We start from the raw sequence: 26,282 nt of genomic DNA on the forward strand, positions 1-26,282 counted from the left end.
TCTGCTGCGGGCGCCACTGCAATGTCAGGGCAAGACAGCCAGGCTGCGCTCTTTCCTCACTGGTGCCTGGGCTTGTCTAAACCTGGAAAGGGAGCATTCTCTAGGGAAAAGAAGCCTTCTCAAGTGGGAACAAAATGAGTGTGAAGCGCACACCCACCGTGGGCATATGTGAATTTGGGGTGAGTTCTTTTAGTACTCCAGCTCTGGTCAACTTCTGGTTTCTCTAACGGCTAGTAAACTGTCCGGCTGGTGTTATTGGGCATCCCAGTTTTCCTGGGCTTTTCTCAGAGCCCACCTGAGCGTGCAATGGTCCTAAACGGTGGGGGTTGAGCGCAGCTAGAGCTTCAGCAACGGGACTGCAGCCGGCATCAAAGGTCAGCCGGGCTGCCGAGAGACTGAGCCTGCGCAGTCCCGCTCCCGCCTTGGAGAGAAAGGGTGGTGGCAACGCGGGCTCATTACTCCGGCGTTCTCGCAAGAGGCGGGAAAGTCTTAGGTCGGGTCGCCGCGTCCCTCCCTCTTCCTGCCGCGTCCACCCAGGTCCCCAGCGAGCCTGTGCTTAGGGCGCCTAGGCCTCGGGGGAGGAGAGGAGAAAGGCCCTGGGTTTCTGACTCATCATCTCCAATCCCTTTCTCGCGCGCGCTCCAAGTCTCAGGACTTTGGACTTGGGCACTGTGGGAGGGGGCGCGGCAACAGCATCTGGGAAACCCGAACTCTGCCAAAGGCCAGCCCCCAACTGCTGCCCGTCTCCGAAGCTGCCAGAGGGTGGTGTGGACCCAAAGTCAGCTCTCAGTAGCCGTGGTGGGGGTGGTGGCGCTTCCGCGCAGGATAACCAGTCTGGCTCCTCCCTGCACATGGGGCCAGTGGTCGCGTCCGAGGAAACTCTCGGCAAGGCCCCGACTTCCAGCGCCTGGCGTCACCCAGCAGAGGCACAGCGCCCCCGCCGCGGAGGGAAGGCTCTTTATTTCCCAGCAGGCCACGGGGTAGCGGCGCATCCCGGGACTTGTAGTCTCCGCTAGAGTAGACAGGAACCAGATCGAAAGGCGAGAACTAAACCACCCATGAATAGATTTCAGAGTGGGTGTGTACGGGGACCCGGGCATGAAGTGAAAGGTTGTAAGAAGAGAAATAGTGAGATGAGGCAGATGTGAAGTTGTATGGGGAGGTGGAGGGGAAGGATGGAAGGGAGAAAGTGGGTATAGCTGAAAGTTTAAGGATGTCCTGCAGGCAGGCAGCTTTTCAGGGCAGTGAGGTGAGGGAGTACTAGTGGAGATGAGATGAGAAGGGGCCTAGTCTGAGTGAAAATTGAAGACTCTCCACTGGATTTCACGTAGGTCTCAAGGGTCTCCATCTAGCTTCTGCGTTCGGTGGGGCGGGGGCAGGAGGGAGTGGCGAGAGCTCCCGAAGGGTAGGTAGCAGAGCAGCACCTGTCTGCTTCCCCTTGCCAGCTCACTCATTGGTTTCGTTCGCTGTGCTAGCCACCGTGGGACCTTTCTCCAAATCAGGAACTTCCTCCAACTCAGAGAGACGCTGAAAACCAGACAGAGGTGTAAGGGTTGTAAACTGTAGGGGTGAGAAAGGAGGAATACGGGATAGAAGCAACTTTCTCCTCCCTTCCCAGTTTTTCTCCAGTCTCCATGGCCCTTACAATATTTGGACAACTTCCTAATGCTCTCCCTCATTTCTATTACAAACATTTAGATATCCAATTACCTTTTAAAACCACCACTAGGGGAGAAATGTCCAAAACTAGAAAACCAATCAGTTTCAGTCTTGGACCCCTTTATTTCCCTGCTGCCCCACTGTTTTCCCTTAAATGTCACTGACCAGGATAGCCAGCAAAAAAATGAGCTGCTAGTTAGCTGCTGTGTACTTTACCCCCTGCCCGTGAATACCTCCTGCAGCTCCTGGTAGTGCCGTGGATTCTGGCTCCTGCAGCATCCTGGCTTCCTCTCGCTCAGCAGGAAAAGGGAACATACTGAGACCAGCACTCCCCCTAGGGTGAAGGCCTCAGTGCTGAGCTCCACCACCAGCAAGCCGGCCAGCTGCAGGTAGATATGGCTGAAAATGCTGCAGGGGACCCACCATCTGTTTGCCCCTGCCCTTTTCTTGCTTCATCTCCTCTTTCCTCCTCATCCCCCCACCTGCTCCTTTATTCACCCGTACCTGGGATGGGGCACTAGGGGCAGGTGCCAAGACTGTCTTCATCACTTCAGCCACCACCACGATGAAGCCCAAGATCAAATTGAAGGTGTTGAAAATCATCATGGCCTGCACCTGCCAGTGAGCCAGTTCAGCCCTGCTTTGCCTAGGGGACTTACAGCAACATCAAGCCCCACATGCAGCCTAGCCCAAAACAAAACCCAGTTCCTATCTCTCCACCTCAAAACAGGGCCATCAGTTCTCTAAATTTTTGATTTCCCTTCTTATTCTTTTAGGCCAGCCAAGGTAGAGAGCTGATAGGATTAGACAACACTTAGCTACTTCCTGGGTTGAAGTGTGTGTGTGTGTGTGTGTGTGTTGCAGGTGGGAGAATAGAACTGCATTTTCTCCCCCCTCACCTTCCAGAGGCGGGGTGCTCTGCGCAGCTCAAGAGTAACAATCCCAGTGAGGAGACCCTGAATGGTGAGAAAGGCACGTGTTGAGCTCTGGCTCCATTAGGGAGGGACCCCGGCCCCCCAACCCCACCCCAAACCTTCGTTCCACCCTGCCTTGTCATGGGTCTTACCAATGCTCCAGGCCCAAGTGGCAGTGCTGTGGCCATGTGACAGGCAGAGTTCAGGCAGGCAACTGAGACAGCAAAGGGCACCACAGCCACTGCCAGCCATAGCTGGCTCATCTAGAAGCCAAAAGTTGGAGGGGGCCAGTCAGGGATTCCCTTCCTTTCTCCCAACCCTTGCCTCTTCCAGAGATCAGCATTAGGAGGAATGCATGGTGGTGGAAAATGGCCAACCAAGGGCAGTGAAGGAAGGGGATATCATTTAATTTTTTCTGCCTCACACTGTAGTTTAGTTACTTACCTATGTGTTCTCCCTACATGATGGAAGCTACTTGGAGATTAAGGGTCTTGCTTTGTTTATTCTATGCTTCCTCCACCCTCCTCCCACTCAGAGCCTAGAAGTTTCAGGCACATGGTAAGTATTCACTAAACGTGGAAGAAATTAAATTGAGGTACAAGTTAACAAGCTAAATCTTGGGGTGGGGCAGCCTGGCCTCACCGCCAGCACCAAGAGGTGCCCACTGTGCCTGTGCATTGCCCAGTGCTGTAGCTTTTCCAGACGAAGGCTGGGTGTCTCTTGCTCTTGCTGACCAGTTCTCTCCTTCATGGTTTCCTTGACCACAGTTTTGTGATTCCTAGGCTGGGAAAAATGGATTATGGCCCCTATCAGGAGATAGGACATGCAGTAACATCTCTTTCAGCTGCCCTTCTGCCTACTTCCCAGTATCCAGGGAGTTGAGGCTCAGGGCCTCACACCTACCTAGTCTGAAGCAGCTGTTCCAAAGGGATGTTACCTCAGGTGGGCCTGGAGCTCCTGGCAGGGCCTGGTAGTTCAGAGCAGACAATAAACTTGTCCTGGAGAGTTAGTCTGTCAGGGTTGGGTGTGGTGGGGCAAAGGTCCCTGTGAGGGCCTAAGGACCCAGGGAGTGGCTATGGGCAAACACCAAACTCAGTTCATTCACAAGACAGCCCTGCTTCCCTCTGTTCCTGCTTCCTGTTACCATTACCTCTGCCCATCGTAGGTTCCTCTTCTGGTCACTCACCTCATCCCCATGGACACAACTACCTTGGTCCCTGGTTCACCCCCATTTCCAGCTAATCCTTTTTTTTAGTTTTCTCTCGAATTACTTGCTGTTCCCTAGGGAAATCCCACATTACTGTCTGGATGGCCCCCTGTCATTACAACTTGCAGCTTTGTCCCAACACCAGGCAAAGTTTAATTCCCCTGGCTTTGTTTCTCACTCTCTCCTCTCCTTCCTTTCTTGAAGGAAGATTACTCTGGAATGGACACTGACTAAATAAACGGGGGAGCCCTATTTATAGTGGGTGCTGTTTTCCAATCAGTATAACCTGTAGCTAGACATGTACAGAAGATGGTTCCCTGAGTCTTGGGAGAAATATTATTGCAACAATTAATATTTTTTAGAGAGAGAAATTGCCCTGCAGCCAGGAAGACCAGGTTAGAATCTCAGCTCTGCCAGTTAGAATCTCAACTTTCCCAGTTGTGTGGCTTTGGATACGTTTTTCTACCTATTTGAACCTCAGTTTGTTCAAACAGAGTGATAAAAAGTATGCTAATAAGATGACTGTGAAGGGTTGTTGACTCATGGTGGGTGCTTAATAACTTTAGTAGTGCCGATGAGGTCATACTGATATGCCTGATGCCCATGTACTAAAGGGCTTATTCAGAAGCTAAGCTGGGGACACTTATTTCTACAGTAAGAAGCAGAACCAGCTTAGCCCAAAAATATACACTCTATAGATTAAAAATGGGAAAGGCCCATCTTGGTGCAGAGCCTGAGGTCTGGAGGTAACCAGATCTATGTTCAAATCCCAGATGTACCTGGGTGACCTTGGGCAAGTTACTTAATCTGTTTCCTTATATCTATAAAGGGAAGTTAATAATACCATTCTCAAGGGGTTGCCTTGAATATTAAAGGAGAATACTCTTTTATTCTCTTTTCATTATTAAAAAATATTGAGTATTACTAAAAAATACTTTTATTATGTGAACCAGCTCAGTCCCAAATTGGCAGATAAGTGCTCAATAAAGGCTAGTGGCTATTATCATTACCGTTACTGGTAATAGAAGAAGACTGAACCAGGAGACACCTGAAAGTTAGTGCTAGGAGACAGGTCCTGGGAAGCAAGTGGCTTTCTTTTGCAAGCCGCTTCTGCCCTGCTCAGTTCTGGGTCAACATTCATTGGAGCATTGTGCACTCTTCTGTCTTGGTGAGTGGGAATCACATATAAAGTTTTTCTGAGAAGTGTTGTATATCTACTCCCTCCGACATCTCCAGGTGCATTAATTTTATTTCGTGGCAACAGCCTGACAAAGTGTGAGATGGTCTTGTTCTGAGGATCCCTGAGCTAGTAGGGAAGAGACTCACTTTAGCTTCATTTTCCTTACCCGTAAGTGCAGACTAATATATTTCAGGGTGTTATTGTAAGCATTATATACTATTAAATATGTGAACAGGTATTCAGTAAATACTGATTAAATCTGAGTATACTACTTAAAAATTGTAGCCGCTCTCTAGATTAGTCTCCTCCAAGAAGGCTACTACATTCCCCTCATCTGTTCATCCCCTACAGCCTCTGCATAGTGCCTGGTACTTTGTAGGCACTCAGTAAATATTTGCTGTATTGAAGAGCCATTAAAGTGACTTACGGAATGGAAAATAGAATTCGAGAGGAAGGAGCAGAAACTGTTTATCAAGAACAGAAAGGACCGAAGAGTAACTTTAATAATGTTTCTTATACGGCAGACATTAACTATTTCTATAATCGCCCCTCCTCCTCCCCAAAAAGAGAGACAGAAATTGTAAGGGAGAGGCTTTGAGATAGAACCCCAGGAAGAACTTCCCGAGTCTGTGCATGTTGGGGCAGAAAGGACGGCAGAGCCAACTCCTTCCCTGGTATGTCCGGGTTTAGGGTGGGAGGGGCAGTCCTGCTTGGAGGCTGGGGGAAGGACGAGATGACCTTTCAAAATCTCTTCCAGTCTCCTGTTGGAATCGTCTGTGCGCCCCACCCCCGCTCCCTCCCTCCCTCCGACAGCGCCCCCCGTCTCCAAACAGTCCGCACCCCACCTCTGGCGGCCGCCTCTCGCGGCTCCCGGGGTCCCCAGCTCCCAGTCCCCAGAGCCAGAGCCCCGCGTCTGCTCCCGCGCGGCTTCCAATCCCGCCGCGCCGCCCCCCGCATGTTAATGGCCGGGCCGCCTCCCGCTGCACACAATGTGGGCCAGGGCCGGGGGCGGGGGACCGGGGAGGGGGCGGGGGCCGGGCCGGGGGCGGGGGGGCCGGGGCCCGGCGCATCTCCCCCGGCCCCACGTAACGCTGACGCCCGCGCCGCCGGCCCGCCGCCCGCCGCCGCCGCCGCCGCCGCCGCCCGTTCCGCCGCCGCCCGCCCGGGGCTCGTGAGTAGCCGCTCCCCCCACTCCCGGCCCCCCCCTCCGCCACCCGGCCCCCGCCCCCGGCCCCCTCCCCCTCCCGGAGGGGGGGCCAGCTCCGCGCGCCCGGCTCGGAGCAGGTGCAGGGGGCGGGGGCGGGGGAGGGGCGCCGGCTCGGCCCCAAGCAAACTTCGCCCAGAGCTCCTGGGGGGGCGGGTTGGGGACGGCGGCCTCGGAAGCCTGGAGAGCTAGGGGGGCTTCGAAGGGGGGACAGGTGGGGGAGCCGGGAAAGCGGACACCAAAGGGGAAAGGCCAGCGTGGGGGGGCGCGGGCGGCTTTGTAGGGGCCCGAAGGCAGGGCGCGAGGGGCCTGGGGGTGCAGGGCGGTCGAGCCGGGATCCAGAGTGGATGAGCGCCCCCCGGCCCAGGTAGGGCGGATGGAGGAGGGGGAAGGGACCCAAACTCCCCGGGAGCGGGGTGGTGGGGTGGGATGAGGGGGGGTGCTTCCCTCTCTGCGTCCCAAACAAAGTGTCACAAAGAGCTCGGCCGGCGGCAGCAGCAGAGGCGGCTGCAACTCAGCTTTTGTTCTCCTGGCCTGGGTAGCTGAGCCTTGGCCTCCCAATCTCCCAACCCTGCCCCCCATCATCCTTCTGGCTTATCTTCCCTGGGAGGGGTATAGGGTGTTGGTGGAAGAACCTCTCGTGCAGGATCATAGGTCCTGCCCGACTTGCCAGCCTACTTCTGGAAAGGAGATTTTCCCCAAGGCTCTCCTGCCCACCCCCCAATCTGAGGACTGAGGCTCAAATGAGTGCTAAGACTCTGACTTTTCTAGCATCAGCTCCAGTTAAAGGGACTTAGAGCTGGCTACATGCCCTCTCCCCCAAATTCAGGTCCTCCAGAACTTTCAGAAGAGGGGGTAAGTTGGAACATGGCTTTGGAATAAGATTTACCATGGTGGATGGCATGAGGTGAGCAGGTATACCTTCCTCTTGCCTACTGCTGTACATGTGGAGTTCATGACTGAGGTTCCATGCCCCCACCTCAGGAGGGAAAGAGGTTCTTTACCAAGAACTCAATGTAAAAGGTCCACAAGCTGTGGTGTGGGGTCAGTTTGGAGGAGCTACCTGAGTGGTGAGGTTCAGAGAACCACAGAGAGGAGACCATGAAAGTGTACTTACAGGCGTGCCTGTCATAAAGGTGGTCTTAACTCTAGACCACCTAAGAAGCTTCCTTTATTTTTATCTCCATCTAGTGCAGTGCTAATAATAATTGTTGGTGGACTTGGGAAGTATAGGATTCTCAACCGGGGGGAAAAAAATCGAGTATTAGAAATGACCAGTGGAGTGACAGAGGCCTAGGCAGACCTATGCCTCAAAAAATCCTTTGACTGTAAGAACTTTTGAAACACAGGTTTGAGGGCCAATCTTTGTGGTCCTCTAGTCAGCAGATGCTTCTATGTACCTGTCCCTGTTGTTTCTTAGAGTCTTCTCACCAAACCTTCCATCCTCCCTACTCAGCAAGATAGGTCCACACCCTCTTTTCCTCAGCTTTCCTAGCACAGAAAGTAATTGGCCTGTTGCTTTGGAAAGATTTTTGAGCCTTATCCCTGGCCTTGCATCCCTATAGAACCCAAATAAGGGCAAGATAACCCCTGATTCCCAGTGGGGTAGAAAGCAGGTCAGTGCTACTGCCTGGTCAAGTCTCATGGATAGTTTTTAGGGCTGACTATAGAAAATACTGTGATTATTGCCCACAGGTAATAGACACATGACCTGGGTTCCAGTTTAGTTGATAGGCTCTGGGGCCCTGCCAGTGCTTTCTCCTGTTGAAAAAGCCTCATGGGATCAGATGCCTGGGATCTGGTTTTGTATGGAGATGATTCAGGAGATCTTGCCTAGGCCTAGGAGGTTCTCTCGGTGGGTTTTGTTGATTTGAGGCCATCCTATGGGGAAAGTTTCCCTACTCGGGAATTCAGCTTCAGTTTGGGCCTTTTTGTATATCACTGTATTTCCATCCTGGAAACTGCTTGTGTACAAAGCAAGTTTTTGGTTTTTGTTTTGTTTTGGGGGAGGAAGTTTTGTCCTATTCTTCTACTTGCCCCAGATAGAAATGAAGTCAGCCTCTCATGAGGTGTTTTGCTAACAAACTATCCTACAGGCAGTTTTAGGGGCCTTAAAATCTTCTCAGAATCTGAATATGTGCCCATAGGTTAGTCAGCTATGACCATGCAGTATTCCCAGCCTCCCCCCCTCCCCCACCATCTGCTTGCTCTGAATATACCAGATTGGCTGTACACCAGGATGTTTCGGGAATCCCCAGGAGAGCAACAGAATGTGATGGGCCCAAATACGATGCCTCAGTAGCTGATTCCAGGATGTACAAACTGTAACTGTCAGGACACTCCTTATAGCTAATTAAAATTCTTCTCGTTACATCTATTTTCTGTTACAGCTATTTTCAGTGACATCCAAAAGGCCAAGATAATCCCTCTGGAACCACTGTTTTTTTAAATTTTTCCCTATGGTTCCTGGATAGGAATTTTTTAAAAATCATCTAGCTTTTCTCAGTACTTTATCTGTGGTGCTAAAATGACCAAAGTGGCCCTTCTAGCACTTCGTGGTATCTATGGTACTGAGGTGGCCAAAGTGGCTCCTCTGGTAGCCCACTGCACTCTCCATGGTACTGAAGGGATGACCGTTTCTTTTTTAATGTCTTTCTGGGGTCCAGAAGAGTCCTGTGACTCAGAACCACAAAACTTTGGAGGTGGAAGGACTACCAATATAAATTAGTGCAACCTCCTTATTTTACAGATGATTAAGCTGGGAGGTTAGGTGATTTACTGAAGGTTGCAGGGTTATTAATGATCAGACTGGCCCACATTAGCTTTGTACCTCTCAGTCCTACTCTAATTCACCTTTCATGATACTACTGGGGGCTCAGTTAGGCTCTTGGTCCCAGGAAAGGGATTTATTTGGAGGATCCAGAAGATGGGGGAGGATGCCCTAATTTGGAGTTTCAGAAATACAAATATTAAAAGTGGTTATGGAGGTGGTTTAGTGACCCTTGGACAAGGACACTTTGTTAACCTCCTGTTAGTAAAATTCCCATAACCAAGATTCCTCATTTAACAGGCACCTGCCCCTTCACAGACTCTTATCATATCCACTAAGTGTCAAAAATTAAGCCGTGGACCTCCAGAGCCTTTTCTCTTTGCTGATAAACAGGGCTGACTACCTGGCCCAGCTCTCTTCTGTTAAAGATCCTTAAGCAAAGTATGCTTGAGTCCTTTTCTTTCTTGGTAACCCATTTCAGTTTCACAATGCCTATTGTGAGGAAGTTTTTTATATCTTAAATATTCTTTCTGTCTCAGGCAAAAAAATAGGTTAGGCCTACATTCTTCTTGCCTTGACCAGACACAATTCTGTATGTAAGCAGGAAGGTAGTCTGGCCAACTTCTGGTCATCTTTCCAGGCCTATTTCTATGAATCTTAATTCTGGGGTTGCTTTTTAGTTCTAATGCCAATCTCCTCTGCAGCTTAGACTCCTCTGCAGCTTAGAATCAGGAGGAAACCCCCTCTCTGCCCAATCCTCTTTCTCCCAGTGCTCTTCTCCTTCCTCAGAACTGGAGCCCTGCACATCCCAGGCCCAGGGAATTTTAGCCTGGAGAATTTTAACCCTTTTCTGCTCAGAGCATTTGCTGAGCCCCTGTCTGTGCAGATGGCCCAGCCCCGCCCCCCGTCCCTCACTCCAGCCTCTTGAGCTCAGAGCCAGTGTAATCCTCCTCTTGTGTGAGGGAGCCTCTCCCCTGCAGAGAGGAGGAAAGCCTGCTTCGGAACAGCTCTGGACAAAGGGGCTGAGATGCCCCATCAAACTGCAGGCTCCAAGGTTTGAAACACCGGGATGAATCCTATATCTGGTATTTGCAGTTTTTTACCCCTTCCCCCAGGCCAGCAGCGCCCCTTAACTTCCACTCCTCCCCCAACTCTCTCCTCATTCCCTTTCCCTCTGGTTCTCTCCCCCTTCATGCCCCTCCCCCTCTGTCTGTCTCCAGACTCTGCTGCTGGGAGGTGTTTCTCTCCCATGCATGAATGAGTCTCTGTAATGAATGGAAATGAATGGATCAGGAATCCAGGCAGAGGGAGGGAGAATGAGGGGGAAAGACAGAAAGACAGGGTAAGGGCAGAAGGAAGGACTGTGGAACCTGAAAGGATGTTTGGCTGGCTAGTCATTTAGGGGTTTGAGAGCAACCGGTCCCACTTGGGTAACTGGGGAACATGGCAAGCCCACCCCATTTGCTAATTAGGCTGCACAGCCCAAACTAAGTGAGAGGGGTACACTGTGATGGTCTTCCCCACTGCCAGGGCGGGGTGGTGATGGTTCTGGAACAGGCCTTTAAAACAAATAAATTGGGGGAAGTAATCTGGGTTGTCAAGGAGCCTTGTGGGCTTGGCAAAACAAGGAGTACAAATATTGAAGACAGCAGACCCCCTCACCACCCCTCACCCCCACCGGGCTGTCTTAGGATGCAAGGAAGGAGAAGGGCTAGGTTTCAGGAGTACAGGGTGGTAACAGTCTGGGGCTGGGGGTGACTCCACAGCTGAAAATCAGGGCTCATCTTTTCCTCCAAATCTCTCTCTCTTGCTTTAGCTCTTCAGCACCTGTTGCCTTCACTAGCAGCTTTTCCTCCTCCTCTTCCCTACACTCCCCAGAACCAAAGAATGTGAAGGGGGTCCATGGAGGTGAGTGGAAGCTCTAGCTTGAACCTGCAAATCCCTACAACGATATTCCCTACCCTCTCTTCCTTACCTCTCTCTCTCTCTCTGACCTCCCATTATTACAAGTTATCTCCTGGTCCCAACAGCTCACTTCCCACTCATTCCCCATTTTGCCCGAAGTGAGTGGGAAGGGCACACCATTCCTGGTTCAGGCTCCTGATTCTTCTGGTCCTCCATGCCCTTGCTTCCCCTACAGCTCTCCCTTCCCCACCCGTTGCTCTGTTCACATCTTTCTACACAGGGCTCACGTCCCCGCGCCCCTGGCGGCCACTTAGCGCCGTCGCCTCCGGCCTTCGACGGCGAACTGGATCTGCAGCGCTACTCCAACGGGCCAGGCGTGAGCGCCGGTTCTCCAGGGATGGGTGCAGTGGGCTGGTCTGAGAGTCGTGCCGGTGAACGGCGCTTCCCTTGCCCTGTATGTGGGAAGCGCTTCCGCTTCAACTCCATCCTGGCCTTGCACCTGCGGGCGCACCCAGGCGCCCAGGCCTTCCAGTGTCCGCATTGCGGCCACCGCGCTACCCAGCGGGCCCTGCTGCGCTCGCACCTGCGCACGCACCAGCCGGACCGCCCGCGAAGCCCTGCCGCGCGTCTGTTGCTGGAGTTGGAGGAGCGCGCGCTACTGCGCGAAGCCCGGCTAGGGAGAGCCCGAAGCTTAGGCGGCATGCAGGCTACCCCTACCACGGAGGGAGTAGCGCGGCCCCAGGCTCCGTCGACGTCCGCCTTCCGTTGCCCCTTCTGCAAAGGCAAGTTTCGCACCGCAGCGGAGCGGGAACGCCACCTGCACATCCTGCACAGGCCCTGGAAGTGCAGCCTGTGCAGTTTCGGTGCCAGCCAGGAGGAGGAGCTGCTGCACCACAGCCTGACGGCCCACGGAGCTCCTGAGCACCCCCTAGCGGCCACTTCGGCTGCTCCCCATCCTCAGCCACCACCCCAACCTGAACCTAGATCCGTTCCGGAGCCTGAGCCGGAGCCTGAACGTGAGGCAACCCCTGCTCCTGCGCCTGCAGCTCCCGAGGAGCCCCCTGCACCTCCGGAGTTCCGCTGTCAAGTGTGTGGCCAGAGCTTTACTCAGTCCTGGTTTCTCAAGGGCCATATGCGCAAGCACAAGGCCTCCTTCGATCACGCGTGTCCCGTGTGTGGCCGCTGCTTCAAGGAGCCCTGGTTCCTTAAGAACCACATGAAGGTGCACACTAGCAAGCTGGGCCCACTGCGTGCCCCGGGGCCTGGTTCTGGGCCTGCCCGTGCCCCCCAGCCTCCTGACCTAGGCCTACTGGCCTATGAGCCACTGGGCCCCGCTCTCCTCTTGGCCCCAGCACCTACCCCGGCTGAGCACCGGGAACCACCAAGCCTCCTGGGCTACCTGAGCCTGCGAGCTGGCGAGGCCCGGCCCAATGGTGAGGGCGCTGAGCCTGGGGCTGGTCGCAGCTTTGGAAGCTTCCGCCCACTGCCGTCTGCAATCCCGGGTCGGGCTCGCCGGCACCGCTCCGAGGATCCGGATGACGAAGAGGAGGTGGTGGAGGCGGAGGAGGAGACCTGGGCCCGGGGCAGAGCACTGGGTTCTCTGGCTTCACTGCATCCGCGGCCAGGCGAAGGACCAGGGCATTCTGCGACTGCTGCTGGGTCCCAGGCAAGGTCCACCGCCACGCAGGGTATGTAGGGGTTTCCTTTCTTCAAGGTTTCTGCATCCTGGGCCCAGGGTAACACCGCCACTACTTTCTTCCCCCACCCCCCGCCCCTCTTCAAAAGGGCTTGTGTCTTATTTCTTGCTGTATACCCTCTGGAGGCTTTACCGCCTAACAAGGGCAGGCTCAACTCCCAACAAATCCAACCCTTCAGAGTCCTCCAAGCATACTGTTTCTCCTGGGCCCAGAGGGAAAGGAATCCTAAGAAGTGGATGTGGGGGTGCATGACACTGATAGGATTGGGGCCAAAGGCCCCTCTGACTTCCCTTAATGTGTGTATTGCAGAAGAAAATGGGCTGTTAGTTGGAGGGACCCGGCCTGAAGGGGGTCGGGGGGCCACCGGCAAGGATTGCCCCTTCTGTGGGAAATCTTTCCGCTCAGCGCATCACCTCAAAGTGCACTTGCGAGTGCACACAGGTGAGGGGGGCAGCCTGGGATGGGGAGGAAATGGGGCATGGGGAAGAAGAGAGGTGAGAGAGCTATGGGAAATCCTGGGAGTTGACGTTTGGCAGCCTTCAGATTGGCCAGATGAGATCGTTGGGAAGTGCTTTATTAAATCAGAGCGAGTGGGGGAGGCAGTGTTTTTTCCTGATTCAGAGGTGGTCCGAACGTGGATTGAAATGTCGCCACCACCCCGCCCCCTCCAGGCGAGCGTCCCTACAAGTGTCCGCACTGCGACTATGCGGGCACCCAATCTGGCTCGCTCAAGTATCACCTGCAGCGCCACCACCGGGAGCAGAGGAGCGGTGCAGGCCCCGGGCCACCCCCGGAGCCGCCGCCACCTTCCCACCGAGGTTCAGCGCAGTCGTCGGGAGCCAAGTCAGCTTCACAGACCGCTACCTGGGTGGAGGGTGCGGAGAGCCCCCGGCCTCCTTCGAGCGGCGCCGCGCCTGGGTCCCGTAGGAAGCCCGCCAGCCCCGGGAGGACCCTGCGCAACGGGCGAGGCGGTGAGGCCGAACCCCTGGACCTGTCCCTGCGGGCGGGGCCGGGAGGCGAGGCTGGGCCGGGGGGTGCCCTCCACCGATGCCTCTTCTGCCCTTTCGCCACTGGAGCCCCCGAGCTCATGGCTTTGCACCTGCAAGTGCACCATAGCCGCAGGGCTCGGGGCCGCCGGCCGCCCCAGGCTGACGCGTCCCCGCCCTATGCCCGAGCACTGTCTGGAGAGACCCCTCCGAGTCCTCTGCAGGAAGGGGAGGAGGGCCCGGGGCTATCGCGTTCGGCGGAGGCCGGGCTTGGGGGGCAGGAACGGTAGGGAGCCCTCTTAGGGGCGGTTAGCTTAGTGAGCTTACCCCGCAGGGGCGGGGGAGCGCTAGAGGTAGTTGGGTAGAGCAGCCAGCAGGGGGCAGTGTGGGACCCACATCCCAGCCCCAGGCGGACCAGAGATGGAGGGGGCAGAGGGCATAGGAGGGTGGCGGGCGGTACCCACCCAGCCAAGGGGAGAGTCACAGTGCCTTAGAAGTGGCAGGGGTAAGCATCAAAGAACGGGGTCCCAGGGCTGGCAGAGAGGGTTATGTCCCTGTTGAGGAGCCACTCTGTCAGTCTTTGCTGGTCCATAGGCATGAGAGTTTATTTTTGTACAATGGGTGGGGGTGGGGGGCACTGTACCCTTCTAGCCCCTTCAGGGGCCTGTAGACGTCGCTATTTTTGGTACGATTTCTGTCATCCCTATCGCAGAGTTGTGTCCCCAATAAACAGGTGTCTTGAGGCACAGGGCGCTGTGTCTGTCTACATCCTGTTTTTGGGCTGTTCTGTTCAGGAAATCATCACTTCAGGCACTCACTTATCAGCGAAAGAGCTTTGTAAGAAATGCAGGATCTTGGCCTTTATTCTCAGGCTTAGACTTCAGTAGCTCTTGGGTGGGACCTAGGAATTATATTTAAGGAGTAGCCTAGGGGACTCTCCTGCGCTGTGGTCTGAAGACTCCTTTTGAGAACTGCTGGACTGTGCCGGATTCCAGCATAACTGCCCAGCTCAACCTCAAGAAGTGGGTGCAGAGTAAGAGGAGGAGCTTCAAAGGGTGCTGTCCCTGGGTCTGTGGGAGCTGCTATGGAGGAGGTACATTCTCCCAGGCCCAGCTTTGGGCTGGTAAGGGGTACAGGTCTGGCTTTATTTTCTGTGTTTTAGTTAATGGTTGGATGAGGAGCAGTGTTCAAGTTAGTGTCACCTCAACCCAGAGGTCTCTTCTAGCTCTTGGGAGACTAAGTGTGAGTAAATACATTTAATATAACAATAGTGTTATAATAACAGTAAGTACATATATAAAGTCTGCCATTCCCTGCCCCACCCTCCCATAATGGTTTGCATAGCTCTGTTTCCTATGACAGCCCAGAATGAAGTCACCAGGATATAGTTGACCTGGCAGAGATAAGTCTTCTCAGGGAGAATCAGGGTAGGAAGGACTGAACACAGGCTCTTGAGGGAGGGTTGACACAGAGCAGTGTCCTGAAGTCTGCAGTGGCCCAAGATGGACTGGACAAGGGATAATTTCCCCACCTCCAGGGTATGGAGGCGAGCAAGTGTGGACACCTGGTTCCTGCAGGAAGGCACCTGGCTGAGGTCAGTTAGATAAAGTGGTAGCAGGAAAACACGCTGGTCCTTTGACCGCTTCTCTGTCTAGGAGCAGAGGGAAGAAATTCAGTGCTCATCCAGCCCTCCACTATGTCCCACTGCAATCCCAGCCCAAAATGTGCTGAGAGGAAGGGCTGTAGCCAAGTTCTGGGTCTTCTCTAGAAGCCAGGAAAGAAAAGGGAGAGGAGAGAAGCTAACTCCCAAGCATCTGGGGAAAGGAAGGATGGAACATGCAAGAGGGAAAGAGTGTTGGATAAGATGGAAAGGAGGTGCTAACTCACTCAGGTCACAGAGGCGTGGTGGGGTCACTCAGGGCTCGGGAATGACTCTGAGAGGAGAGAAGCTGGTAAATTTAAAGGCTAAGAAATGACCTCTTGCCTGTGTTTCCCTGCTCTCCCAAGCTTGTCAGTTCACCTCTCTTTCTTCCCCAAAGTTCCTGTTTTGCTGATTTATCCAAACCCACACCAGGCTGCTGGCATTCTTCCCTTTCCATCCACTCTTGCACTGTGCTCCTTACTAAGGAGTTTGACCTTGTTGCCTCTCAGCTAGGCCTAGGGGAGAGAAAGGCAGACTGGATAATATATCCAACCCGTACCTCACTGGGGAGCACAAGCTTACTGGCTCCCCTACACCCCACCATGGGTTGAAGGATCAGAAGAGCCCACCCAGAAAATAGCTGAAGAGATCACCCCATTACCAGCCCTACTGCAGGCACTTACCTGCTGGGACAGCCCTAAGATGCCGCCACTGGCCAGAGTGGGAGTGCTGCTCCCAGGGTGGGGGGGTTGCAGGCTGGGGCTGTTTCTTGGTCCTGGGGACACATCTCCAGAAGAGTCAAGTGTTTCTGGGGCTGAAGGGAAAGCTAGGGTAAGAGCAGGGTAGAGAATCCCTCTAGATTACCTCAAGCAATCAAGCTGCTCCATCAGGGAAGAAAAAGCTCCATAGCAATAGGAAGCTGCGAATCACCATAGCAATCCAGTTGCAAGAGAACCCCCTACTGAGAGGCAGGAAATTGTCAGCAGCATCATTAGAGCAACCAGGGAAGAAGCAACAGGAAACTAAATATTGCCGTGGTGAACCAGGAGGGTACAACAGGAAGCTGAGGCAGTTTCCATAGAAACCCAAGAAGAGCTAGAGAGAGAGGTACAGAGGAAGTGCTTCTTAGCAACAGGCTGCTGTAAGCATTACCATAGCAACCAGATGGAAGGCTCTTAGCAATGAGGAAGCTGTACATAGTTGTCATGGCAACTGGGCTACTTGGCTAGAAAAAGGAATTGCTCAGCAGCAAGCAGCTTGAACATCACCACCATGACCCAGCTGTTGGGAGCCACCCTTGAGAGGTGCCTCACCCAGGGAAATTTGCTTGACGTCCAGATCCCAGGCCTCCTCCTCGACGCGGGCAGGCAGGGAGCAGGCTCCCGGCGAGAGGCCAGGGAGGGAGGGGCCAGTATGCTCAAAGGATGACACGGCCACGGAGGCCCGGGTTCGGGCGGCTGCAGAGATTGGGTGAGTGGTGGGGTGCTGGTGTGGGAAAGCCTTCCTGGCTCCCTGAAATCACCCTCAGTCTCATAGAGGGCCTCCCACTTAGCCCCACAGTTTCCGAGAAGACATATCCATTTATTGCCTTTCCTTACTCTCCACCATGTCTCCCCACTCGAGTCTTGGATTCTGGGGGCCACCCCCCAGCACACCGGCTCTCACCTCTTCCAGTGAGCAAGGCACTGAGCGTCCGCTCCCCAAGGGACTTGATGTCCAGGAAGGGTTTGTTCCCGATGCCCATGGAGACCATCTGCTGCACTCGGAGCTCTAGGGAACAGAGACCCTGTCACCAATCTCCTGCGGCCCCTCCTCTGCCCCAGCCCCTAGCACTGCCATGGTAGACTCCCTTTTGTGCCTTCCCAGCTCTCACTCCTCCTTTTCATTCCCCTGATATCTCTTGTTACTCTTTCTGTTGACTGTCACGACATGGAGGATGGTGGTGGTTCTTGACTTCCTCCTCAGACATCTGTCTCTTCTCTCCTTTATGTTGCATCCTGCCCATTTGGTATTCCAGCTGCTCAACTTCTCTGCTAATACCTTCCTCCCTTCTTCTTGAGCATTAAGCACAACTCCTGCATTTCACAGACCTCTACAGTTTATCAAGTGCTTCCATATAGATCACCTTATTGAATCCTTCCTATCACACTAAAATGTAGCTATTACTTTCCATTTTTCAAATGAATGGAATGAGGTTCAGAGAATTACAAGAAAGCCAACACACAAAAGCAAAAACAACTCCTCCCTCTCCATAAACAAAACACAGAAAAACTAGATCACAGAGCAAGGAAGTTCTGGAACTCAGATACAGTGAGCACTCCCTCATTCCCTTTTGCCCAGCCTGAAATTTGTTCTTGCTTCCTTGAAATTTGTTAGCTTCCTCTTTCCTTCTGTACATCTTAGACTAGTTTCTATCCCAGCAGTCTCTCTCAAATCAGATCTTGAATATTCTCAAAAGTCACTGTCCTTTTTTCCATTCTAAACTCTGTTTTCCTGAATGGGCTCCACACTCTCCAGCTAACCTTCTGCTATAACCCTAACCCCAGGCAATCCTGCCCTGGCTCTGCCCGGTACCCTTGTTGTGGGCTGCCTGTCTCCACAACAGCTGAGCAATAGAACTTGTCCACTTGAGTTTGATCTCTGGGGAGGCTGCCTGAAGAGTGTATGCCTCTCGTGCACGCCGCCGCCGGAACCACAACTCAAAGCACTGCCCACTGTCCCCGATGTTTTCTGTTAGCCCCATGTCAGCGGTCTGAGAAAGAGCAGAGGAGAGAGGATGAAGGAGCGTGTCCTGCCTAATGGCACCACGTGGAAAAGACTACACTTAGCCTGGCATCTCGTATGTGTTCTGTAATGTTTGCTCAACACCTACCATGTGCCAAGTGCTCTACATTTAGTCTTCATAACCATAATTTACAGCAGGGAATGCCCAGAGACATGCCTGAGAGCTTATCATTGCTTATTAGAGAAAAAGGGTTCAGACCCATGTCTATGTTACCTCAAACCTAGACTTTTTCTCTATACAGTACATCACCCTGAAGACCTGGAACTAGTGTAGAAGGACAAAGTCTAGAAACCCTTGGAATCATGCCACACTGCCTGATCTAGGACTATAGGTTTCTATTGATGTTTATCTGGATACCAAGGCTGTTACCCTAAAGTAAGGTCTTCTTCTTGGGCTCTTCGGTTCAGTCAAGTTAAGCTATATATATACATAGTGTCCTTTCTCCCCATTCCCAAGGAGCTCCCCTAACTCAAAAGGTGTGTATGTTCTTAATGGGGAAAAGAACATTCTGGCTTGAATGCCTCATGAATCTCCTGTATGACTGATAAGGAAACCCCATGGAGTAGGGCAACGTCAGGGACTTTGATCACCTGACACTCTAATCTGATGGTTGATTACAGGCCAATGATGCAGATTCTGAATCTGGGTTGGGAGTGAATTTCCAGAACATTCTGAGTTCTCAAGAAAAGCATGACTTCCTGTCCTGTACCTTCCCACCCACCCAGTTTCAGGCATTATACCTTAAAAGCCTGCTTGTAAACAAAAATCTCTGACCCTCCCTCAGGGCCCTTGAGCTTGCTGAACAGAAGGAGATGCTCAAACAGAAAGACATGGCGAAGGCACTTCTTTCGGCCGCAAATGACAGTGAAAGGATCCCGATGCAGGAGCTGTCCCTGCTCCTTCAGATCTGTCTGGGGAAAGGAAAAGGAAAGGTCATTGGCCCTGGAGCCTTTTGTGTATATTTTATGGGGAGTAAAAATTGTATTTAGGGCAAGGGGCCTAATGCACTGGTTCTCAGGTGGGGTTAGGAACAGGGAAGTTCTCAGCCCACATTCCATCCACTGGTGATCATGCACAACACACCTGGCCTAGCAGCACAGCTCTGACCTCTGAAGACGGAAGGCACCTTGCACAGTAAGGCTGACAGCCTCCCATGGGGAAGCCTTTGAATGTCGGGGACCAAAGCACCATTTGCCCCAGGAAGAGAATCAGCAAAGAATTGAAGGGGACAAGAGGTCTATCACAGAGGAGGGAGATTCCCTGCTTGTTCTGGAACTTCGGGGCTGGAAAGAGGCTTGGTAGAGGATAATAAGGTATGTGTTAGGTGCTAAGATGCAGGAGAAAAGCAAAGGAACAGGAAAGCACAGGCAGATGTAGGATCATGGAATGATGAGCAAGACATAGCTTCTTTATAGATAAGGAAACTGAGGCCCAGTCACATTCAGTGACTCAAACAAGACCATCCACGTGATTAGAATCTAGAGGCCTGGAGCCCTCTGACCTTGAGGCTAGTTCTCTTGTTACCAGTCCACACTGCTGCTGGGGTCACAGGGCTAGGAAGTTTGGAGCAGCTGGAGCCATGGCCTCACCTCACAGCCACGCACCGCCTCCACTGCCAGCAGGTCTCTACCACGGGTCTCTTGTTCCCGAAGCAGCTGCACGGCAGCCCCAAGAGCCGGGCGCTCAGAACTCAACTCAGGCCCAGCTTCTCTCAGGAGCTCCTCCAGGAGCCGTCCATACCGAGCCAGCTGCTCCAGGGGCTGATGCAGGGCCCGGGGCAGGACAGAGCCACCTTCCGTGGACCCCTAGGTTGGGGAGGAGACAGAGATGAGGGCAGGGGCTGGAGCTGATGGGGGCTGAGCTCTGCGGGGAAGATGGGTGGTACTCCAGGGTTTTGGGGGTAGATGAAGCCCAGATAATCCCAAAGGTCAGGTGAAAAGTCTTCCCCCAGAAAGAAGCAGATGGGGGAGATTCAATCATCCTCTATATATCTTGAAGAGGAATGGAGGAGGATGACATATAGCTCCTTTTATTCTCTGGCTTTTAACTTTTGAAGGCACTTACACATCTTTTGATGTAAGGTCTTTTGATGCTCAGAGCAATCTGCAAGCTGTATATAGTGAATATTGCCCCCATTCACCAAATATAAAAACAAGAGGACCAGAGGAATCAAAACTTGCCCAGAGTCTTTTCAGGTGGACTGGATAAGAACCCAGTCTTACCTGGCTCCCACTCCTGTGCTTGTCCCACCCTTACCAATTCTGGGATATTCCTGGACACATCCAGAAAAGCTTATTTTCCCTGAGAGATTTTGAGGCTGTGTGTGTTTTAGGTCTTCTTGGCCCCTCCCCTCTCCCCTTCTCACGGAGTTTGGAGGGAAGGTTTACCTTGGCTGGTGGGCTGAGTGGGGCCAGACCATTCTCTAGTTTGTGCTGGTGCTTCACATACTGGGCGTAAAGGCTGAACTGGTCCCCCTGTGCCAATAGGTAAGAGGTAAGGCATCCCTGGCGAGGTCTCAGAGACAAGTCTTCCCCTAACTCCCTCCCCATCCTCACTATAGCCCAGAGGATGGGCAGGTCACTTGTTCCATCCAGGGGCTGACAGGCTCCAGGAGAGAGTGAAGGCCAGGCAGCCCTTGAGGATGGGCACACAGAGGCTGTGTGGCTCCAGAGTGGCCCAGAGTCTTCGACCACACATTTTAGGAGGGGGGATGGATACTGAGAAGGAGGGACAAATGGATGGGCCTGAAACACAGAAAAGGAGAGGACCTGGAGGAAGTTTGAGGGGGTCACTCACATTACGAAGGAAGCAGGCCCCAATGCGCAGGGGGTGGGTGGCGCAGCCCTGAAGCTCCCGCAGAAAATGCGTCCGATGGAAGCTGCGAAGCCTCTCCCGGGCGCTCAGAGCAGCGGCCCAGGTGCCCCGAAGCTCAGGGGTCAGCTCAGGCCCAGGGGGCGGCACTGGCTCACTCAGGGCGGCCACGTACTCCTGCTCACAGGCAATCAGCTCAGACACCAAACGCTGCTGGGCACTGCAGGTACAAGGGGCAGAGAAGGTCGGGGCATAGCAGGGAGGCACCGCCCCACAATGTAGTAGTCTTTTCCTGCTGGGCAGTTGGACCCTCCTCTTGGGCACCAACTGGACTGGGCTCTCACCTGATGTTCCGCTTGCGCTCCATCCGGGGGGTGCCTACTCCCCAGGGCCCGTCTGGCCCCCCGGCCCGGCCCAGCAGCACATGTTCCCGGGGTGAGCATGTTCTGTCTACCACCTCAGTGCTGGTGACTTCCAGGCCACGGATCAACACAGTCCTTGGTGGCTTGTCCTCTGCTTCTGGAACAGGCTCAGGACCCTCTTCCTCACAGTCCTCCCCACATGGGGCCAGGGAGCAATGGGATGGGGCTGCCCGTGGCCCAGGGCTGTTGGGGAGCAGTAGGGAGCTGAGGCTAGGTGAGGGGCTGTGGGGACCTTGCTGGGTCCCTCCACTGCTGGTACTGTCTGCCCGTTGTCGCCGGTGGCCCCGAGGACTCGCCTCCTCTCCCAGCTGCTGCTGAATCCTCCTCTCCAGTTCTTGGCAGCGGGCTCGGCAATGGCCCCATTCTCGCAGGGCTGCCGGGCTGCCGAGGTCCAGGGCCAGGGCCCGCATCTCCTGGAAGGTGCCAGCGCTGGGCTCCGGGGCCCGGCGCAGAGCAAGGGCTGCCAGCACTGCCTCCCGACCTGGCCCCACTCCTGCCAGCTGGGCCGAACCTTCATCCACCCATTCATGTGCCTACCAGGACAAAGGGGGTGGAAATGGGGAGAGGAAGGTGAGGTCCGTGCTGTGCACACGCTGCCTGATGACAGCTCCTGTCCTCTTTGCTGATGGTTTCCCAGTGCCCATCATCCTCTCCAGTCCTCTCAGAACCCCTCCCTCACTGTCCCAGCATCACTGCCCAACCACATCACTTAGAGCTGGTTTAAAGGCAGAGGAGCCTTGATGAAAGAACAGCTAATTTTTATATAGGATTTATGAGTGGCAGGCACTGGGTTAAGTGCTTGTTTCATACTGCCTACCTACATCATCCTCATGGCAGCCCTGCGAGGTGGGTGCCTACAGAAGCATGCTCAAGTTTACTACCTTGTCAAGGTCATTCAGCAAGTAGGTGGCAGAGCCAAGAGTCAAAGCCAATGAGATGGCCTCCTGAGTCCCTGTTTTTAACAACTACCTGGTCAGCCTCTCCAGGCAGAAGAAAGGCAATGGTGGGCACAGAAGGAAGAGGCTCTGCACACACCTGCTGGAAGAAGCGCTGTAGCCGCAGGGCCCGATGGAGGCCACTCTCAACTTGCTCCAGCCGCTGTTCAAAGATATCCAGAACTTTCTGGGAGGTGGTGTCCTCCTCCAGGGCCAGGGCCTGCCGTGCCTGGGCCAGGTGCTCCTGGAGAAGGGAGGCTGCGTTCAGACCTGGTCCTCCTCAGTCGCAGTCAGTCTCCCCCTCCCTCCCTGTGTGCCCCATCTCACCTGCCCCTGTCCCTTGTCTCACCTGGACCTCAGCACTGAAAACCCGGAATCGTAGCTCTGTCTCCTGCAGGGCAGACAACGAGTCCCCTGGCATGGCAAAGCTCACCAGCTGCTTCTCCCCTGGGCCCGAGAGCCACTGCAGCACCTGAGGCAGACAGATGGGGTGGGAGTGGGGCTGTAAGGGAGAAGGAGGCCAGGCAGTGGGAAGACATGCTGAGATCCAGTTCCAGCCCCACCACCCCAGCCATAGAACCCTGGGCAGTCTTTTCATCTCAGCTGTAAAGGGGAAATGATAGCAGTCAGTGGTGGTAGTTTCTATAAGGGTCAGTTGAGAAAGTGAGTAAGACATCTTGGTTAAAGCACAGGATGAAGGGGACTTGGAGCTGGCAGGAAGCTTTGAGGGATTAGCCTGAAGCAGGATGAGGATCACCTGGGTAACCAAGGGCCAGGAGAAATTTCATATTCACCAAGCCCAGTGATGGGTGGACAGAGGTCCTAGGGACCAGGCTTGGAGAGATGGCCAGGAGGAGGTGGTTGTGTGTGTGTGTGTCCAGCTCTAGTTGCCTAGTAGGGGGCTCTAGAGATGCTCACTTTGGTTCTGGGATATTTGACTAAAAAGGGATGGTAAGTTTTTCCTCTGAGGAAAGGCTGGAAGCTGCAGTGAGACAGCCTGAGGGATGTTCCTAATGACCAGAGCCAACAATAACGGTCCTTTGCTGAATTCACTTGATAATCCTAGCACCCTTGTGAGCTAAGGGCTTTTATTCCCCTCCTTCTACAGATGAGGACTTGGGAACTCGAGATGCTTCAAGATTGGTCCAACATCTCAGTCCTAGCAGAGCTAGAACTCAAGTTGAGCACTTTAGACCCCAAATCCTGCATACTATTGGTTTTGAAATGGGAAACAGCTAATAAGCAAGCGAGCAAACAGACATATAACCCCTTGGATACTGGGGTGGAGGAAGTCAATATGTAGAAACCCCAGAAAACTGAGGGCCCTCCCTCCACCCCTTGACATTGACCTTGAGATGACCCTTCTCCTGATGCCCACATGTGGGTCCATGAAGTGCTCACTCACCACACTTGGGCCTAAGGGGAACAGTCATATTTCAAAGGCCCTGGTACCCCACATGGTAAGATAGAGAACAAATCCCTATGGGGCTCTTAACCCCAGGAGAGAAGAATCAATGTGTAGAGAAGCAGCCTTATCCCTAAATCTTCCCACAAAGAATCCTGGTTCCCAAGGCATTTACTGGGTTCTTTCCCCCTCTCCTTTCAAGATGGGGGGAGGTGGGACCTTGCCAGCCCCAGGTTTGGGGGATGCCATCCCTATAGGAGTTGAGGGAGCATGGGTGGCAATATAGCTAAAGAGGTGGTATTAATAGACCCTATTGTGTTTAAACTAAGGAGATGGGCACTCCAGAGTCCACCAACTCTTCTAAGAATTCCCAAAGGGCACCCAAGCATCTCTCACAATCTGGAAGAATCAAATATCAACAATGGGGAGGGGAGATCTGACTTCTCTACTTGCTGCTGAGATGCGGTAAGGGAATCTCATGCTGACTGTGGCCGAAGGTGCGGTGAGTGGGAGAGCCATTCAACTAAGCCTGGTTAGGAGAACACCATCAACTGTAGGCGTCAGTGGAAAAGGGGGTGCTACAGGACAGGCTCCCTGTCCGAGGGAGAGGCATGTGGGGGTCCTGGCTCACCTGCTGGAGTTGGTGCTGTCGCTGCCGGCGCTCCTGCTGTTGCACATGCAGGTTGGAGAGGCGCACGAGCTGGTGAATGGCTTCATCCACCTCCTGATACAGTGTGGCTGGGCCTGGGCCCTCCAGCCTGGGGAAGGAGGAGGCAGAGTGAACTCCTGGCCTTGTCATGCTCCTTGCGCCCCATGCCAACATGAGAGGCAGCAGGCATCTTGGGTCAGCGTAAGGGCCTGGATTTGAACCCTGACTCTCATTTACTGACTAACCTTGGCCAGGACATCTAACATTTCTGATCCTCCAAATCCCCACTTGTAATCATAACCAGCACCTAGGGATGTTGTGAGAGTTATGATATATAAGCAGAAAGGCATGACCTAGTCCCCCGTACTTGCTGCTGTGGGTGGAGCGCAGCCTCATCAGGATGGCTCCCCCGTCCCTCTGCAGCTCCGTCAGCCGGGGATCTGCCAGCACCTTCTGGAGGGGCTCAGGCATTCCTATGGCCTCCTGGGGGCAGGGAGTATTCACAGTTGAGGTTCCAGCAGAGAGCCCCCAGCCCAGTCCCACCCTGCCCTACCCCACCCCATCCCAGGTGGTCCCATCTCATTGCATACCCCTCCCTCTGGCTCTGCTGTGCCCTCCAGCTCCTTGATGGCTTGCTGAATGGAGCCCAGCACACCATGACACAGATGGCACAGCCTTGCTGCTTGCTGAAACACAGGCATGGGATTAAGTCCGAGGACAGAGCTGAGGATTAGGAGCCTAAGCCCTAGGGTGGAGACTTTTACACAGGCAATGCCAGCATACTATTTGTTAATACCTTGTGCAGGTCCAGAAACCTCTATGAACCTCAGTTTCCTCAACTATAAAGTCAAGATAAGACACACAGGATTTTATGAGGTTTAAAGATAAAGTCTGGCATATTATACAGCTTCATAAAAAGCCTCCTTTTCCTCTGTCTGCATTAGGTTTTTACCCTATGAAACCCTTCTCTCTGCCTATTTAGATCCCCTTCCTCTTTGATGCATAACTTAGAGACCATGTTACAGAACCCCTTTAATACTCAGCTCAGATCATGTTACATCTCTTTTTGAATACTTACACACTTAGGTTCATAGACTCAGATGATATCACAATTGGTGTATTTTGTGGGTGAGGAGCCCGAGGCCTGGATGTTAGTGCAGAAGCAGGTACAGAAAAGGCACCATCTCCAGAAATGGGGTACAGAAACTTGTCCAAAGTCACATGGAACGAGAACCAGCCTTCCTGACTCTCAGCTCTTTCCAGAACTGAGGTGACATTATCTTACACTCTTCTCCAGTAGCTTCTCAATTATCCCCCAGCAAAAATCATATGCTACTTGATGTCATGTTCAGAATTAATTTAATTTAATTCCTCTCATATCCCAAGTAACCCATGGTACATGCACGGTATTTTGTTCATGGTTTGTGAGCCATAAATACTTGCTGAATTGAATGGAAAGGAAATCACTCTTTCCTAACCCCATGGCCACGTCTCAGATCTGCCCTCTCCTCTAGAATGTTCTCAGCTGGGTAATTCCTGACTCCCTGTGTCCTGGGTGGGAGGGGGGAAGCTTACCTGGTGTGTCTCTACCCACTGGCTGGGGCAGGGGACCCTGTGACCTCCCAAGTCCCACTGCAGCTCCTCTGGCTTGGCCACTCTTTGCAGATCATTCTCTGACAGCACCTCAGCACCCTGCAGACATGAGAAGGCAGATGGTTTTCAATGTGGGCACGGTCTCAGGGACCAGGCTCTTCTCTCTCCACTACTGAGGGGCTTGAGGAGTGGGTGAGGAGCTCAAACCTGAAATCCGTGCAATTCGATCGGAGGATCATGATGAGTGAGAAGCAGCAGCCTCTCAGTGAGGGGACGGTCTCCTGAGTCCTGACAGCAGAGAAGAATAACCCTAAACTGTGGGCAATTTGATGGCCTGGAATGGCCAGTAGGGAAGAGTTACGCTCAGGAGAAGTACCTGTTCAAGGGGTTGGTTACCTGAAGTTGACTCAGGGCAGGAATGAGTGCTGGAGGCAGTGGGGGTGCCTTGCGAAGGTCCAGCAGGATGGACAGCCCCAGTATCTGTAGATCAGGCCTGTGGGGGCAGGAGGAGCTAAGAA

General features: G+C 53.5%; 3 protein-coding genes across 12 annotated transcripts in view; 1 reads left to right on the forward strand and 2 right to left on the reverse strand.

Moving 5' to 3' along the window:
• On the forward strand, nucleotides 1-14,273 carry ZNF219 (zinc finger protein 219). 5 transcript variants are annotated; one of them, XM_036880640.2, is made up of 5 exons: nucleotides 1-179; nucleotides 10,751-10,842; nucleotides 11,120-12,527; nucleotides 12,846-12,977; nucleotides 13,208-14,273. In XM_036880640.2, exons 2-5 carry the CDS (start codon nucleotides 10,837-10,839, stop codon nucleotides 13,810-13,812), a joined length of 2,151 nt encoding a protein of 716 aa, XP_036736535.2. In that variant the 5' UTR covers nucleotides 1-179; nucleotides 10,751-10,836; the 3' UTR covers nucleotides 13,813-14,273. The 5 variants fall into 5 exon arrangements, with proteins under 5 accessions (XP_036736535.2, XP_036736532.2, XP_036736536.2 ...); XM_036880637.2 differs by lacking the exon at nucleotides 1-179 and adding an exon at nucleotides 5,752-6,131; XM_036880641.2 differs by lacking the exon at nucleotides 1-179 and adding an exon at nucleotides 6,397-6,531.
• On the reverse strand, nucleotides 1,375-5,311 carry TMEM253 (transmembrane protein 253). Its single transcript, XM_036880642.2, has 7 exons — nucleotides 3,477-5,311; nucleotides 3,216-3,356; nucleotides 2,726-2,836; nucleotides 2,559-2,615; nucleotides 2,164-2,274; nucleotides 1,893-2,042; nucleotides 1,375-1,527 (listed from the first exon to the last, which is right to left on the reverse strand). The coding sequence occupies exons 2-7, from the start codon at nucleotides 3,321-3,323 to the stop codon at nucleotides 1,447-1,449; spliced, it is 618 nt and encodes a 205-aa protein (XP_036736537.1). The 5' UTR covers nucleotides 3,324-3,356; nucleotides 3,477-5,311; the 3' UTR covers nucleotides 1,375-1,446.
• The window catches only part of ARHGEF40 (Rho guanine nucleotide exchange factor 40), an 18,506-nt gene continuing 6,333 nt past the window's right edge, over nucleotides 14,110-26,282 (reverse strand). Inside the window, exons 6-24 of one of the 6 annotated variants that reach the window (XM_036880632.2) lie at nucleotides 26,161-26,257; nucleotides 25,972-26,052; nucleotides 25,747-25,863; nucleotides 24,762-24,857; nucleotides 24,539-24,654; nucleotides 24,154-24,280; nucleotides 22,467-22,589; nucleotides 22,218-22,361; nucleotides 21,105-21,715; nucleotides 20,746-20,980; nucleotides 20,337-20,423; nucleotides 19,539-19,754; nucleotides 18,690-18,860; nucleotides 17,739-17,916; nucleotides 16,830-16,934; nucleotides 16,478-16,621; nucleotides 15,848-15,972; nucleotides 15,410-15,456; nucleotides 14,110-15,173 (exon numbers count right to left, since the gene is read on the reverse strand). In XM_036880632.2, coding sequence (XP_036736527.2) covers nucleotides 15,415-15,456; nucleotides 15,848-15,972; nucleotides 16,478-16,621; nucleotides 16,830-16,934; nucleotides 17,739-17,916; nucleotides 18,690-18,860; nucleotides 19,539-19,754; nucleotides 20,337-20,423; nucleotides 20,746-20,980; nucleotides 21,105-21,715; nucleotides 22,218-22,361; nucleotides 22,467-22,589; nucleotides 24,154-24,280; nucleotides 24,539-24,654; nucleotides 24,762-24,857; nucleotides 25,747-25,863; nucleotides 25,972-26,052; nucleotides 26,161-26,257 — 2,815 coding nt within the window. In that variant the 3' untranslated portion in view covers nucleotides 14,110-15,173; nucleotides 15,410-15,414. Of the gene's footprint in view, nucleotides 15,174-15,409; nucleotides 15,472-15,847; nucleotides 15,979-16,477; nucleotides 16,622-16,829; nucleotides 16,935-17,738; nucleotides 17,917-18,689; nucleotides 18,861-19,538; nucleotides 19,755-20,336; nucleotides 20,424-20,745; nucleotides 20,981-21,104; nucleotides 21,716-22,217; nucleotides 22,362-22,466; nucleotides 22,590-24,153; nucleotides 24,281-24,538; nucleotides 24,655-24,761; nucleotides 24,858-25,746; nucleotides 25,864-25,971; nucleotides 26,053-26,160; nucleotides 26,258-26,282 lie in introns of those variants that run through there. The other 5 variants (XM_036880631.2, XM_057488616.1, XM_057488617.1 and 2 more) reach the window with 5 other exon arrangements.

Source organism: Manis pentadactyla, chromosome 11, assembly GCF_030020395.1.
Source record: "Manis pentadactyla isolate mManPen7 chromosome 11, mManPen7.hap1, whole genome shotgun sequence".
NCBI classification, from domain to species: Eukaryota; Metazoa; Chordata; class Mammalia; order Pholidota; family Manidae; genus Manis; species Manis pentadactyla.